At 50.2% G+C, this 17,075-nt stretch overlaps 1 protein-coding gene across 1 annotated transcript in view; it reads left to right on the top strand.

Annotated features, from left to right (window-relative positions):
* The window catches only part of PRAG1 (PEAK1 related, kinase-activating pseudokinase 1), a 49,095-nt gene extending 32,242 nt beyond the window's left edge, over nt 1-16,853 (top strand). The window contains exons 5-6 of the mRNA XM_024562780.4: nt 8,118-8,875; nt 15,314-16,853. Of these exons, the coding sequence (XP_024418548.2) occupies nt 8,118-8,875; nt 15,314-16,480 (1,925 nt within the window). The 3' untranslated portion in view covers nt 16,481-16,853. The remainder of the gene's footprint in view (nt 1-8,117; nt 8,876-15,313) is intronic.
* The last annotated feature ends 222 nt before the right edge of the window (nt 16,854-17,075 follow it).

The raw sequence follows: 17,075 nt of genomic DNA, 5'->3' as shown, positions 1-17,075 counted from the left end.
CTGGCCAGAGTGAGGCCGAGACAAAGTCATTCCAGGGCATATCATAATAGCAGCTTGTGTAAACTTGTGGGAAGCTCACCAGGATTCATGATTAAAGTTAGATTTCTCCTATTCAGGTTTTATGGCCAAAAAAAAAAAAAGAAAAGAAAAGTTTTAAATTTTATTAGAAAAACAAACAATGATAATCTGTAACTGTCACAGTTTAAAAACAAGTTTGTCTAAATTTTGTTTACAAAAGATCATTTCTGTGTCAATATTAATTTTATGTCTTTAGGCTTGTATCGCATTTCATGCTCCTCAAAGCACATGTGTCATCCCATTTGTCCATGTGGGCAGGTCAGTTGAACAGTGAGTCAGCTCGGTGGAAGGAAAAACCCGTCTCAGCAGTTGTTTCAGCCTTGTGGGGGAGGAACGAAGTGCACTTCTTGGGGCAGGTCCACGAGTGCTGCCAAGGGGAAGCTGATCCGCAGTGAATGGATGGGCGGGTGCGAAGGAAAGTGATCAGTTGAATGAAACGGTCATCGGGAGACCTTTGCGTTGTAAACGGTTACTTTTAAATCCACCAACCTCGCGTCCCATTGAGATGATTTTCCCCTTTGGTTTAGGGTGACAAAATTCAGGTAGAGACCGGGTGAAGATGCGTACCCAGGCAGCGTTAGTATTCTTGTCTTTATAGCCAGCAAATCAGAGATACAGAAAGTTAATTATGTATCTTGACAATAGTCGGCTTGTTTTTCTGCATAATAATGCCAGGTAGGCTTTTAAAATATATACATTAATTCAGTCATTGATTTGATAGATATTTGTTGAATGTAAACTATGTGCTGGGTACAATTTCAGCTGTTGAAGATACAGCAATGACAAAAAAAAAAGTCCAGTCCCTTCTTCCATGGAGCTCCACTCTAGTGGGGAGAGGTGGACAGTGAGGAAGATAAAGGAGTGAAGGAGCCAGTGTGTCTCATGGCTGTAGGTGATATAGGGCAAATCTAGCCACAAAGGTGGCAGGAGGATGGGAGGACCTGTCAAGGAGGGGGGACAGTAAATCCACAAAGACCAGACGTCAGTCCGAATAAGTGACAGCCCGACCTCCACCCGACCTCCACTGAGCCTTTGCTTCCCTCTCAGGCTGTCACCTGAGACTCTATGAGAAGAAATAGTATTTTTTTAGAAGGGTTCTTGAAAAAGGCATGTAAAACTCTCTACCTAAAAATAGTGTGTTCTCTGACTATTAAACAGGCTTGTTAAAGCGCTTGACCCTAAACTGACGGATTTGGTCTGATATAGAATATTGAATCATGGGTTCTGTTCTGGGACATCTATTACCAAGGATGATGAAGGGATCTCAAAGAAAAAAATGTTCATTTTTTACATTGTCTGTGGCCTGAGCCCTTACACGATCACTGAAGTGAAGCTTCGTCTTTGTTAAAACTATTTCCATTCAAACCGAATTTTAAATACATAAAATATTTCAATAAAGTCAATACATGTCTGTAGTGAGCACTCACACAGCAGAGAAAGGTATGAAATGGAAAAGCAGAGACTCCACACAACCCCATAGCAGCTCCCACCACTTTGGACATTTTTTCTGTATCATCACAGAAATTTTTATCCATATTTTAAATACCATAAACTTTGTTTCTATGCACTTTTTTCTTAATATATTTTGAAATCTTTTAAATCACAACCTCTAGATCTACCTTATTTTTTTATAATGCTGCATAGTCTTTCATTGTATGACTTGGTTAAACCCTTCTTATCAATGCATGCTTAGGTTATTTTTATTACAAGTCTATAGCAAGATCCTGTGACATACAGTGAAATAATTTTGTGGCTATATTGTAAGATAAATTCTTAGTAGGAATTGATGTGTCAAAATATATATGCATTTTAAGTAGCTGTTACCAAATTATCCCCTAAAAATGTCAGTTTACACTTCCATCAACAGCATGCAAAAGTGCTCTGAGCCAACTTTTAATTTTACTGTCAATTTAATGGCCGTGTTATAACAGGGAATTGAAAGATCGGGATTCCTGAAGCATACTTGGGCTGTGGGCATGGGATGTTTTCCATGAGCCTTTTTCCAAACTGAGACAGTGTGTCTCTTTTGCATGTAAATTGCATTCATGTCTAGATTATTGTTTCTTGGGATGATTAAGTGGTCCAGAGAGACTCCCCACAAACGCCACATTTTCCATCCAGTTGTAAAATGCTAATAAAATGCTTCCATTTTCAGACCACGTTTACCGTCTTGAAAAAGCAAGAATTCCTTTTGAAGGAATGTTTTGTTGCTTTTTTTTTTTTTTTTTTTTAAATGTTCAGAGTTGAGACTGTTAAAACTCTGGGCCCTAACAGGAGGTTGCACAATTTTCCTTTGGAGGAAAAAGTTACACGTGAGGCTAGAACGTTCCCTTGCCCCAACCCTTCCCATCTTCTGGGGGTGGGGAAAAGGGGTTGCAGAAACCTGCAAGACCGCTACTTCCTGTGTGAATTTGGCAAGGTGCCTACACAGATGGCTGTAGTTTTCTCACCTTTAACAGGAGGGGGATTAAAGGAGCCGCAGGGCTTGGGCGAGGTTTTCGCCATCTGCTCTGTGCCCTGTGCCTTTCATTTAGTTAGTGATTTAGTAGATGCTCAGGAAATACTGACTGAATGAGTGGATACATCTCTACAGCCATTTCCAGCTATACAATCTATTATCCTCATTTTTAAAAAAGAGTCGTGAGTTTTTTGACCAAATGAAAATTCCATTTGCTCTACCTTGCCGGAAGCTGGAGGATGGTCAGCCACAAGAGCTGTTTGGCACTTGGGGACTCTGGGCTGGGACTCTGCCCTTGGCTTCCACACTTGCGCCGGCCCAGCAGCTGCAGAAGGCAGAGCCGGGCATCCAGGGAGCCCAACTGTGTTCATTCATACTGCTCAAAACTGGACTGACCACTTCCTCCTTAAGCTCGGCTCTCATTTTGTCTGCAGAGAACAATGACAGTGCCCATTAAAAACCAGCAAGAAAAGGACTCTATAATAAGAAAAACCTCACAGCCCTGCTAGGTTTGCAATTTGGCCTGCATTTCTGCATAAGGATTAAGCTGTTTTTCCTGGCCATTGAAATCCTGGCTTCTCTTCTCTCTAAATATAAGGCACTAACCTTCCCCTAGGTTCCTCTAAGATCTCACCCAGTGCAGCCTACGTGACGTGTAGCTTCCCGCTGGAAACACTCTCTCGTCCCTGAAGCACATGCACTAAAGCTGCAGAGGTGTTCCCTGTTGTGGGCTACTACTGGCTTTACGTGCAAGATTGGAAACTGGGAGGAAAACTTCCGAGCCGGGATTTGGAGCTCTCTGGCCCAATTAGCATGCAAAATCATTTTAAAAAAAACACAGTGTTGTAACTATGACGTAGGTAGATTTCTCTGCAAAGTATTTTCCATTCTCACCCCTTTTACACCCTAGTTGTAAGCCAGATTTTGCGGTGATCTAATGCCAGCATAAAACCAGGATACGCAGACATGCCTCATTTTACTGGGCTTTGCATTATCGCGTTTCTTTTACAAGTTGAAGGCCAGACCCTCCGCCAGCAGAAAGACACTGACTCACTTTATTGCGGTGGTCTGGGAGCGAACCCACAGTCCCTCCAGATCTGTCTGCATTTGAACTTGTCTCATGTGCTGTGGGAGCTGAGTCCAAAGAATATGGGTGGTTGGCCAGAGTTTTTCAGATGTTTCTGGGCACAGTCTTCTGAACCAGTGGTTTGCCTGTGAATTCTGAAACTATTTTAGGTGTCAAGGCATATGGGTTCCCTCTTTTTTGGGGGGCGGGGAGCAGGGGCTGTTCTAAATCAGAGTGTGGCAGCTGCTGCAAATAGTAAGTAAGGCTCTAGCTGCTGTGTTTAGGAGATTCTCCACGTAAGAGTCAGGAAAAGGACAGAGCCAGAGTGGGTCCTCGGGGTGGCCCTGGTCCCATAGCAGGCAGCTCCTGCTGGACCTGTGGAAAAGTCAGTTTCATCGAGAAGGGCCACGTGTTGGCATCTGTTTCAGAGTAGCCCAAAGAAATTAACAGCTGAGGTGTCGTATGGTCCGGAGGTGACTGGGGGCTATCACAGTGAATTACGGGCTTCTCGCCAGCTGTGGTTCCACATCTGGAGAACAGCTTCAAGGACCCACAATTTCAGAAGGGTGCCCCCAGTGGGAAGGTGGTATGTCTGGGACAGAACTCGGCGGTATTTTTTTTCCGACTCCGAAAAGCACAATATGCTTACGTAACGCCCCGTTATTTGGGTAAAGTGAATACTTCACATGAGCACCTCACCTGGTGAGGTCCCCGTGAGTACAGTCCTTGACAGCCACTGGGGAAGTGGGTGCGTGGGGAGCATCCCTCTGATTCGTACGTGCTTTAGCAGGGGTTGTAGGGTGACAAACCCACACCATCTGAGAAATGCAGAAAAACTAAATAGCCCGCGGACTGATCCTTGAAGCCACGCCTCCAATAGCGAGTACTCCTTGCTTCAGTGGTTATGGGACATGGTTCTGATTGGAACCAGGGACTAGCACAGCCCCCAGGGAAGCCAGAGAAGGTTGTTTCCTTCCCCCTGCCTGAGCAGACAGACCCTCTTGATTCTCTTCGGTAATCTGTGGAATAAGAGTGCACAGATTTTTTTTTTTTTTTATTTAAAGATCCCCGCTGTCCTAACATATTGGAAGGCTCACCGTGGGCAGCTGTGGGAAGAGCCAGGGAGTGGAAGGGCGGGAGCAACATAACCATCTGCCTAGAGGTATTTTATTTCAAGCGCAGCTCCGAGACAAAATGCACGTTAGCCGAGGTCGAAAGTCAAGGGAGTGGCTGAAATGATAGACTATTAGTGCTGGAAGGGGCCTTCACCGTGTTGCCATCCGGTCGGTTTTTAAATGAGGAAACTCAACAGGGGGTGGGGTGGGGTGGGGAGTTGCCAGCCAGTTACGGGTTCATCCCTCGGAGCAGAGCACAGGCAGAAAGGGACATATTGGAGGCATCAAGGAGAACTTTACAAGGAAGGCAAAGAGGAAAAACCAATAAGGATTGGGAAGTAAAACAAGCACAAGGCTTACAAAGGAAACTAGGCGAGGAACTGATTTGTCAGAACCTCCCCCGCCTCCGGGCTGGGGACCAGAGGCAGGCTGTCCCTGACACTGGAGGCATGGATTATTGCATTTACCGGGGATTCTCATCACACTCCACCTGTCTCATTCCCCACATTCTGTGTTTTGATAATAACGAAACAGATTCCAACAGCCCGATGGGGTTGGCTTCTGTGATCCAGAATGCAGAAAGGCCGGGGAATGGGCATGGTTTGGCCTGGCCATGCTCCTGCCCATCACCTGGGTGCTTGGTGGCTGAGGCTGAGTGTCCTCCGAGAGTCCAGTATATAAGGGATCTTGATCCTCCGTTTTGTAGCCTAGGAGCTGGTAAGTGACCCTCCCCCTCTCTCAGCCTGTGCTGCTGGAGGAAGGAGGGGAGGAAATGACTCACCACCCCAGCCCTCATCTGTCCCCACTGCTGACCGAGCCCTTGGAGGAGAAAAGCTCCCACCCCGGAGCATGGGTTGGAGGACCTATGGACTTCAGGGTTGCAGCCTGCCAAGGTCAGCTGCGATAGGATCTCCCCTCCTCTGTGATGCCAGCTGTTCTTCACGTGCCCCCATTCTGATGGTCATAGGGAAGAAGATACACAGGCGTGGGAAGTGACTGGTCCTCACTGTGCCACTGCTGCTTGATTTATTATTAACCTGAGCTTCTTGGGACGGGTGGAAATCACTGCTCATTCAGGCTTGTCGGCAGGTGCCCTGGCTGTCATTAGCCAGTGCGGTGAAGTGGGCCGGGAAACTTGCTACAATCTCTGTAAACCACTGGGAAGCAAGAGTGACAGCCCACTGCAGATGTGGGAGCATGCGAAGCATCGTGCTTCCTCCCGGGTCTGGTGACAGATGTGGGGCCAGGCAGCCTTGCTGCTGCTCTAGGCTTCTCTCTGCATGAACCTGTTAGTTCCAGGCTCCTATGTCCAACACGCTGAGTGCGCCAACTTTGTCCTCCCACAAGCTTGGCATTCGGGGTGGTATTGGCGGGAGGCCCGCTGCTGTCACACACAGTCATGTGTCTGGGTGGCAGTGAGTCTGGGGCATGGATGTCAGCATCCACGCTGCCCAGGGCAAGCTGAGCCCTGAGCACCTTGCTCCTGAGGGGGTCCCTCCTCCCTACAGAGCATCCCCAGAGAGGCAGCCCAGTGATGATCGGAGGGGTCTGGTGCCAGTGCAGCCCTCAGGGGTCCGTTCTGTCCCCATTTGGGTTGGAGAAAGCAGAGAGGGACTCACGGTGGGCACCGAAGGTTATTAACTGTTGAGGAGGGCACGTGCACCTGAGTGAGGTGACAGAAACTAACGGGCAGGTTGCGTCCTTTGGAGCCTTCCATCACTTGCCTCAGGCCTGTGTGGTTGTCGCACCTCCTCCACTCTGGCCGTTCTGCCAGGGTGGGGCGCGGTACAGGCCACATGCCCTGTCCTGAAGGTGACCTGGCACAGTGAGCTGGATGAGGGGCTCACAGTGTAAGTACCTGTTCCCTTGAATCTCAGGCCCGTATTTCTTTCACACTTTAACCTTCAGGATGATAGGATGCATTTTCCAACCTGTGAGTACAGTTAATGTTTGTTCTTATCCCCCTAAAAGCTGTCATTAAAATAATGGGTACCTCTCCAGCCAGTGCTTAGAATGAAAGAAATGAGTAGTTCAGTTTGCCCTTTCCCGGTTCCAATGTCCATAGCTTTTTCCTGCGCATTTTACTGCCTGACTTCTTGTTTCTTTGTAAAACTCCACTTTATACATTGACACAAAGATGGACATGCAGCCCTGGCCCATTAGGTTCAGTTGATTAGAGCGTCATTTCGTGTACTGAAAGGTTTCGGATTTGATTCCTGGTCAGAGCACATACCTAGGTTGCAGGTTTGATCCCCATAGGGGCACATACCAATCAATGTTTCTCTCTCTCCCACTCTCTCTCCCCCTTCCTCCATCTCTAAAAGCAATGAAAAAACATTCTCGGTTGAGGATTAAAAGAAAAGGGTAAAGTGCAGTCTCCTCCCTGTGTAGGCAATCTCATCATCTGGGGCGTTTCTGAGTCTCCCTGTGCTCTGGGGAGACCTGTGGAGCCTTCCCCACCTGCTTTCCCTGGAGATCTGTTTTTTCTTTAATGAAACCACATTCCTTGCCTTCTAAAATGTCTGTGGGCCAGCGCTGTCCCCAGCCACTGCTGTTTGTCGCAGTTCAAAGAACTACGGGACAGGGGAGGTAGCAAAGGGCAGTGGGGGGGGGGGCAGGTAAATGGTGATGGAAGGAGACGACTTGGGGTGGGGAGCACATAACACAACATGTAGACGATGTGTTATAGAACTGTACGCCTGCAACCTGTATAATTTTATTAGCCAATGTCACCCCAATAAAGTCAATAAAAAAGTAAAACAAGAAAACCTCAGAACTATACCCTGAAAGGGTGGAATTTTACTGTAGGTAAATGGTACCCTCTATAACCCTGACTTCCTAAAACGCTAATCTAAACCACACCCATCAGGGCTGCGGTTGCTGCTGTGGCGCCTTTCGCAGAATGTCGGAAGCGACCTCCGCGCCCACCAGGAGGGCGCTGGATAAGCGAATCATGGTGCTCGCATGCGATGGCATGTAATGGGGTAGCTCTTAGCGGGACCTACATAGATCCATATGCCCGCTGTGAAATAGCGCTAAGATGTCGCCTCAGCTGAAGAAAAGCAATGTTCCGAACAGTGGGCAAGGTAGCCCTCCTTCGTGTGAGTGTGCGCGCAGCGTCTGTTGGTGGGTTTGGCGCATCCCCAGGCGGTTTCCTCTCATGAGAGGGCCTGGGTGCTGAGAGCCATGGTAGGGAGAAGGCTTCGTGAGCTCTGTGCACTGTTTTTGCATTTAAGTTTGGTTCATTGTGTGTATGTTGTTACTTTAAGAGATAAATAAAAAAATAAATAAATTGCTTTGAGAGAGAAAGAATAGATAAGTAGATGGAGGCGGGCCCACCGGGCCCTGGAACTGCATGGTGTTGACCTCCAGCCTAATTGTTTCTGTTTCCTGTTTTCAGGCCCATCGTCCGAGCCGACCCACTCCCCCACGAACAGCGGCAAGAAGCTCTTTGCTCCTGTTCCTTTCCCTTCGGGCTCCACTGAGGATGTGTCCCCCAGCAGCCCCCTGCAGCCCCCACCGCTCCCCCAGAAGAAGTTAGTGAGCCGGGCGGCCTCTTCACCAGATGGCTTCTTCTGGAACCAGGGCTCCCCCAAGTCAAGAACAGCGAGTCCCAAGCTGAACCTCAGCCACTCAGAATCCAACGTCTGTGCTCGTGAGGAGTCCCACTTCGGCTTCTCCTCCAGCCCCGGGAACCGTCACCATCATCCTTTCTCCTCTTCAGAGCCCCTGGAGAAATCGTTCAAAGGCAATGGCCACTGGGTCCCAGCACCTGGGTTGGCAGGCAGCAGAAGTGGCAGTGGGAGCCCCAGCCTCCAGGGCAAAGGGGTCCCGTCGGCCTCCTCCTCCCAGCTGAGTGTGGCCAGCCAGGCCTCCACTGGCAGCACCCAGCTTCAGCTTCACAGCCTCCTGAGCAGCATCAGCAGCAAGGAGGGCACCTACACCAAGCTGGTGGGGCTCTACGCCCAGTCCCTGGTCCGCCTCCTGGCCAAGTGTGAGGACCTCTTCATGGGCGGCCAGAAAAAAGAGCTGCACTTCGATGAGAATAACTGGTCGCTCTTCAAACTGACCTGCAACAAGCCCTGTTGCGACTCGGGGGATGCCATTTACTACTGTGCCACCTGCTCCGAGGACCCCGGAAGCACCTATGCTGTGAAAGTAGGTACCGCCCCTCCAGTTCTGCAGTCCAGCCAGCTGGGCCTGGCTTGGGCAGGATTATAGCTTGCGTGAGCCCTCTCCCCTCTCCAGGCTTCAGGAGGAGGGTTGGGTCCTAGGATTCCTTTTCACACAATGCTCAGTGATCTCACTCTCTGCCAGGCGTGGGGCACGGTGCAATGAGATTAGTAGTATAAATAGAAGATTCATTCTGTGCTTTCAGGAAGGAACTTATGTGATATAGTTGGATTGAGGAAACAGCTGCCTTTTAATGCGACACAGGGTTTATTCATTTATTCTGTGGATTTTTACTAAGAGTCTACTATTTGCCAGGTACTTTGTCAAGATCTGCGTATAGAGAGGAGAACATACAGAGCTTGTATTCTAGTATAGAAGATGGACATTTAGGGTATTGTTCTTCAAATAGGGCCAGAAAGAGAGTTAGACCTCAGCATCATCTTGAACAATAAGAGGAAGAGCATCGATTGAGCATTTACTGTACAACTGGACTCTTGTCTTAGTGTTTTAGCTACGTGATCTTGAATCCTGACGGGGTAGGTAGATTTTACACATGAGGAATCTGCCCCTTACAATGATTAAGTAATTTGCCCATAGCTAGCTGGTGGCTGAGATGGATTCAAACCCTGCTTTGTCTCGTCTCCAAAGTCTATGTTATTGTCATGTCAGTTAAGAAAAGTGAAGGTCAGAGAAGTTAAGTGATTAGTCCAAGGTAACACAGGTCTTTAATCTTTGCCAGGCATCAGGGCTACTGCTCCCACACCCTGCTGTTCTCTCAGGGCATAGTTCTGAGACAGCTGGCCGGGCGTCTGCACGCGGCTGGCCGCTCTGATCTTGGCCACGGAATCAAGGCTTTCCATAGGAGTCCTTTCTTCAACTTCTTTTAGTGTCCCTTGAATGTCTGATGTCTCTATGTCTCTATCTGATGTCTTCTATAAATGCAGGCTTTTTTCAGGAATGAGGAGGGAAACACTGAGCTCTTTTTTGCCATCACCTGTCCCAAGATATTTTATTTCCAGTTAGAAAAAAATGTTAAGTAGTGAAATGGCCTTGGTGGGTGGGGCAGCTTCCTACTTACAAGTGGAGAAATTTTTTAAAAATATAATTATTAGCCAAGGAAAATTGCAATGAATTTTATGAGATTTTTCTTTTAAGAAATTGGTGACACCCCATAAAATATAGATTGGGAACTGCCAATTTCTAAATAAAAAAGCGAGGGAGGGGGTGGCTACAAGGAGGATCCAGTTATTGCACAGAAACCAAGGCCCCCTGAGAGACATGGGGGCATGGCCAAGGTGGCAGGCCCTGGATGGAAGAAAATTCAAAGGTCTGGACCGCGAGTCTGTGGGTTTCCTGAACTTCATTGCCTCTTTATATCTAAACGCAGCAGCTAGTCTCTTGGTAAGGTCCCATCCCTGCCACTCCCCCAGCTGTGATTAAAAAGCAAAAGACACAATCCCAGTGTTTCCCTCCCTATTAGGATGGAGCTATATCCAGTAGAGAAAGAAGGGGGTGTACCCTCCAATGGGCTGAACATGATTGGCCCGTTATCACAGTCAGCCTGGAGCCAGGGGTCTGTATCCATCCAATGAAAGGAACGTAGATTTGAGATCCTTGAAGGCCAAGGAGAGGGAGGTGCCTTGGGAAGCCCTTGAGCCTGAGAGAGGGAGCCGCATGCACCTTCCTGTGTCCACGGGCATCCATCATGCTCACTGGTCTCCTGGCCTCAGCTGGGGGCCCATTCATTGTCCAGACACAGCTGACCTCTCTGTTCTGAGGGGGAAAGAGCCTGGGGGAAGAGGCTTGATCCCTCTTGCCCACAGGGTAGAAGTGATATGACCCTATTGCAAAGAGCCAACGGGCCGCCTGGCAAGGTTTGCCAGGGGTTGGTTTCCATACGCAGAGGCGATTGTGATGTGCAGCTTGCATTCTAGAACCCCCATATGATAATGTGGAATCGGCTACATTCTCTGAAGAGCAGCGCAGAAAATGCAGCTTTCCCAGAGGATGGTAAAAGCAAGCACTGCTTCTCACGTCAGCAGAAATGTAAACTATGAGGAAACTGAAGATAGGCAGGCCTTGGTCCTCTAAGGAACAGGGGCCCAGGGGTCTCCCATCTGATTTTGCCAGACGCGCGGTAGCTCAAGGATTGTCTCAGTGCCATTGAGAAGGAAATTTGGAGACGAGCTTGATGAAATGTTCAGAGTCTAGGGAACAACAATATCAACTTGCATATGTGCCGGCCTGGCGACGGGGGGCGGGGGGTGGGGGCGTGTGGAGCTCCGCTTCGCACGTGCAGCTGTTCCACTTCATTACCTTCGCGGTCTAGACGGAGGGCAGTTGTCTGGAATCCAAGGGAGGGGGACTGGGTCCCTCTCCGAGGCCTGTCTGTCGCTGAGCTCATTTCATCTGTGCCTGGTAAGGCTTGCACCTGCTCCCGCTAATGCTGGGCCCTAGTTCCCCGGCTCAGCGCCTCGCAGCAGCGAGGAGAGGAAGCCGGCCCTGTAGCCCTGCTCCGTGAAGATACGGCAGGAAAAAACCATTAGGCGCATGTGAGATTTCGAAGCCCGTTTCATTCCTCAGTCATCTAGAACTCCAGTGGAGTAATTAGGACCTGTGTTTAGCTGGCTGGGCCTTTCTTATTTAACACACGTGACTTTGCCCAGATTTACAACCATGAATGAGGCCCAGGCTGAATGAAGTTTAAAGTGAGACTTGGCTCAACAAAATGTTTGAAATCTGAGCTGAATCAAAGGTGCGTATGAAGGTCTTGAGCCAAAACACAAGTGCATAGCCCCCGAAAATGAAATGAGGGGGTTGGGGGAGGCAGGGAGACTGGATGGAAAGGAGGCCTCTTGCCCCACTTCCTGTCCCCAGTATCTCCACCCCTCTCTCCAAGCAGCCAGAGGACCAGCTCACTGATTTTGAACCACATCCAGCCCTGTTGCCGTTCACTCTGCACCCTCATTTACATGTCTGTGCAACTGTCAGTTTGCTGGGCCCAGGCCTTTGATACCCTAGAGAACAGGGATCCTTGGAAACACTTCTTAGGCCCTGGGCAGCTGTGCCCTCCGGGTTAGTAAAGTAACCTCCCTGCCAGCTCTGGATTGTATACTAAGCATGGCTGCAGCCAAACCTGCCAGAGTAATCACCATGGCAACCTTTCCCGGTGACTGCTCACCTGCGCCAGGCGCAAGGCGCTGTGCTGGAAGCCACACCTGTGTCGTGTTATTTAATGCTGGTAGTGGCCCTGTGAGGAGGAAGCTGTCACTGCCTGTGATACACAGAGGAGAAGTCAGCTTCGAGATAAAGACAGTCAATCCTCATTGTTCGTGCATTCTGTGTTGCGAATTCACTGCTAGAATTTATTTGGGATCCAAGTCAATGTGTGAGGTATTTTTGTGGTCATTTCTGGACATGCATGGGGTGGGGGAATTAGAGTCACCCGACATGCAAATTCCCAGCTGAGGTGGTGCCAGGGAGCACTCTGTGATGTTTCCGCCCTGACATGGCCAACAGTGTCCTTTCCGTGGTCTCCTCAGTGCTTCATTCTCCATTCTTCACATTTTTGCACTTATTGGTGGTGACTTTGCTGTTTAAATGGCCAGTCTGAGCCCTGAAGTCCTGTCTGGTGTTTCCAAGTGCAGGAAGGCTGCGGTGTGCCTTCAGGACTGTATTAGATCAGCTTCACGCAGTCAGGAGGTACAGTGCTGTTGGCCATGAATTCCATGTTAATGAATCAACAGTACCTATTAATAAGGCATCTTAAACAGAAACCCACATAAAACAAGGTTCTGTGTTGGCCGGTTGATGGAAGTGTTGTGGCCCGAGGCTTGCATTTCCCCCGGGAGCAATGGTTGCGGAGTCCCTAACTCACCGGCGGATGCCTCACAGAGCAGAACTAGACTCCGCTGTAACTTGCAGTGTTTGCAGACTGTCTTTTTAAGCCAAGGTCTTTTGCACTCTAAAGCCCAGACCTTGACCTCTCAGATGCTTCTCGGTTGTATAATCTTGAGCAAATCATTTAACCTCTTGGACCCTCTGTCTCCCGCTCTGTGACACCACCCACCTCATTTGGTGGTTTGAGATCCAATGAGACACTGAGTGTGAAGTGCAGAGCAGGCGCCACGCCTCACATGTGCAGGACTTGCGGAGGTGCCTGTGTGGCTGAGAGGCCCTCGCCGGAGGGGAGTGACCCCAGCAGATCCACTGCGGCACAGCAGACAGACAGGTCCTCGTGCGGTGGTTGGTATTTCTATGCAAGACTCTTTGTAAGGACCCCCACCTTTCCTTTGGTGTCATAGCGTCCCAGAAGCTGGCCACTGAAAAGCTGAAGACAGTGGGTGGGCTAGAATAAGAAAGCGCCTTTAGATATGTATTCCAAAATCACGTTTGCGGTGTAATTGAAACCACTATCTAGGATAAATGCACTTCCCTTTTATTTCTATTCCAGGTACATAACAGAGAGATTACTAGATTGATGTGTTACCTCCCCCACCTCCCACCTACCTCCATAAAAGTTTCCTAAGCGGCCGAACTCTTTGATCTCCGGTGTCGGGCTGAGAAGGCTTGTATGGCAGCAATGTAAATAAATGTCTGTGAAAAGGTGCTTGCCACGCAAACAGCCCCGAGAGCACTGTGGCGCGTCGCGGCCCCTGCTGTAGTCATCTGAGCGTGGCACCGCAGCAGCCCGAAGGGTTATTTGGGGATTGTTTGCAGGATGGTGTTTTCTCGGCAGATGCAAGGGGCCTTTCTTCTCGGGATTACACGCTGATCCTTACCTTTCTATAAAGCATGGCTGAGGCTGCACAACAGCCTTTGAGAGAGGAGACCGCAGACCACATTCAGTCCCTTTCAGTGTAATTACAGGGAAGTCGAGGCCCACGGTGTCTGGGTCAAGCCTCTCCAGTTGTGGGGCGGCCCAATGAGGATTGGCGTGCTAAGGATCCTTGGGCAGCTGGTGCCGTCACGGGTACAGGGAGATGTTGAGGAGGCCAAGGAGAGACGATCATGGCAGTGCTCCATGGGAGCTTGAGGTCGCCTGTTTGTTTATTCCAGAGGGTGGCTTTGGCCCCTGGGGTTCCCTGGCCCTGGAGAGCTTTCAGTTTTCTTTCAGCTGCTCTTGACTCATGTAGAAGTTTCCACATAGCAGTTTCATTCAAAGCAGCCCTGCTGGTCATACCAGCTAGTAGGCATATTTACCTGGATCTAGAAACTACGGCAGCCTCAGAGAGCATGGCCAAGCCCTAGAACTGGGGAGTCCCACCTTTTGGTGTCTCTGGGCCACACTGGAAGAAGAAGAGTTGTCTTGGGCCACACATTAAATACATTGCAACATGCGATCACAAAAACTCTCATCATGTTTTAAGTCCATTTATGGTTTTGTGTTGGGCTGCAGGTGGGACTCTCCTGCCCTAGAGGCTTAGGGGCTGCACCTGCCCGTGAGGTTCCCGAGAAAGGTGCACTGCAGTGGTCAAGCACATCCCTCAGGTAGCCGCCGATGCAGGTGCCAGCGGTGGGCGGCAAGGCTGACTGCCTGTGTCAGCTCTGATCGGGCTTCCTGGGAATTTGTCCGGCCCACACCATGGGCAGAGGGAGGTCTTTCTACCAATACCGGGAGGCCACACTGTGTGCTGTTGTCCAGGGACCCCACCCTTGCTGGGTTGTATGATAACTTTATGTTTAACTTTTTAAGAAATCGCCAAACTGTGTCCCAACATGACTGCACGATTTTACAAACCACCTGCCATACAGGAGTGTCCCATTTCTCCACATCTCGTAGACGCTTGTCACTGCCTGTCCTATGTCTTCTGGTCCTTCTAGTGGGCGGCAGCTAGTGTGTCATTGTGGGTCTGATTTGCATTTCCCTAGTGACTCATGACGTCAAACATCTTTCCATGAGACTACGGTCATTTACATATATGTCTGGTGATCGTGCCTATTGATACCTTTGCCCCACTGTTTTGATTAGGAAGTTTATCTTACTACTGAGTTATAAGAGTTTTTTTGAGGGGAGGGGAACTCTGGATACAAATCATTTATCAGATATGTATTTTGCACATATTTTCTCCCGGCCCATTACTTGCCTTTCTGTTTTTGTAATAAAAGCATATTTTAAAGCACAGAAGTTTTGGATTTTGATGGGGTCAAGTTTTCCAGTTCTTTCTTTTATGGACCATGCTTTTACTGTGGTATCAGAAATCTTTGCTCAAATTAAGGTCTCAAAAATTCTCTCCTGTGTTTTCTTCTAAAATTGGTTTGGGCTCTCATACCTAAGTCTGTGTATGCATTTTACGTTCTTTCGTGTGGATGGTATGAGGATCCCAGTTCATCTTCCGCGCAGGGATTTCCACATGTCCCAACCCCCCTGTTGAACAGAACGGTGGATCCCACTCTTGACTTCGCTTCTCCTTTTCCCCACAGATCTGCAAAACCCCCGAGCCCAAAGTGGCCTCATACTGCAGCCCCTCTGTGCCTGTGCACTTCAACATCCAGCAGGACTGCGGCCACTTTGTGGCCTCCGTGCCCTCCAGCATGCTCACCTCTCCCGACGTGCCCAAGGACCCTCTGCCTGTGCAGGAGCAGGACTGCGTGGTGGTCATCACCCGAGAGGTGCCCCACCAGACTGCCTCTGACTTTGTGCGGGACTCAGCCGGCAGCCACCAGTCCGAGCCCGAGGCCTATGAGCGGCGCGTGTGCTTCCTGCTTCTGCAGCTCTGCAACGGGCTGGAGCATCTGAAGGAGCACGGGGTCATCCACGGAGACCTGTGCCTGGAGAACCTGCTGCTGGTGCACTGCACCGCCCAGGCCTCCCCCAGCCCTTCCGCTGCCCCCGCCAGGCCCCGTGTCTCCTCTGCCCCCTCTAGTGCCCCGCCCTCTGCCACATCCCCTGCCCCTGCTGCTACTTCCTTCCCTTGCCCCTCTGCCACCCTCCCAGCCAGTGTCACCCCCAGCCCCCCAACTGCCCTCACCTGTCAGGGGCTGCCCAGTGAGAAGCACCTGCCCCGGCTCATTATCAGCAACTTCCTGAAGGCCACCACCAACCTGCAGCAGGTAAAGAGCCAGGTCCGTCTGGCCCCTGAGATCGTGTCTGCCTCCCAGTACAGCAAGTCCGATGAGTTCCAAGCAGGCATTCTCATCTACGAGCTGCTCCACCAGCCCAACCCATTCGAGGTGCGGGTCCAGCTGCGGGCCCAGCAGCGGGAGCAGGGCTACCGGCAGGAAGACCTGCCGTCCCTGCCCACCCTGTCCCTCTACTCGCGAGGCCTGCAGCAGCTCGCCCATCTGCTGCTGGAGGCCGACCCCAGCAAGCGCATCCGCATCAGTGAGGCCAGGCGGGTGCTGCAGTGCCTGCTGTGGGGGCCTCGGCGGGAGCTGGTGGAACAGCGGGGCACCTCGGAGGAGGCACTGTGCAGCACGCTGCATAACTGGATTGACATGAAGCGCGCCCTGATGATGATGAAGTTTGCGGAGAAGGCCGTGGACCGCAGGCGCGGGGTGGAGCTGGAGGACTGGCTTTGCTGCCAGTATCTGGCAGCCGCAGAGCCCAGAGCCCTCTTACAGTCGCTCAGGCTTCTGCAGCTTCTGTGAGCCCCCAGCCCTGCACTTTAGCTGACCCCTCTGTGCCTGCCCCAGCTCCATGCCCTGCCACCTCGGAAACATTCGTGTGTCCCTGGGAAATGGTACAAATGACTGCCACACTTGGATGTAATATATATATATAAATAATATATAAATATAAAAGACTGAGGATGTCACTCCCTGCTCGGGCCTCCTCGGCTGCCCGAGTTGGCCCAGTTGCTCCCGCTGTTCCAGCTCAGTGCAAGGTCCCGAGGGCAGTCCTGCCAGAAGAATGGAGCCTGGCCTCCGACTGGCTTCACTGCCCCATCATGGGATCTCTCCCCTTCCTGTCAAGTGGTTATTTACAAAAAACAAAAAATGTCATTAAAAAAAATTTGATTGAGTCATGAGCCAAGTTCTTTTATCCCTAAATGCCCAAGTACAGTAGCATTTGTGGTGGGGAGAGTTGAATATAAACATCTGAGGCAGTGGCTTGGCCACTTGAAGTGTCCTTGGCCTCACAATTCCCAGGATACAGAGCAGCGGGCCCCTAAGGCCCCGGGCAGGCCGATGGTTCACCTCCCCTGCTTGTCTCCCCACCCGGGTGTCTCAGGAAGAACCCAGA

Source organism: Desmodus rotundus, chromosome 13 (assembly GCF_022682495.2).
Source record: "Desmodus rotundus isolate HL8 chromosome 13, HLdesRot8A.1, whole genome shotgun sequence".
Taxonomy (NCBI): Eukaryota; Metazoa; Chordata; class Mammalia; order Chiroptera; family Phyllostomidae; genus Desmodus; species Desmodus rotundus.
This window is presented reverse-complemented; position numbering and strand designations above follow the sequence as displayed.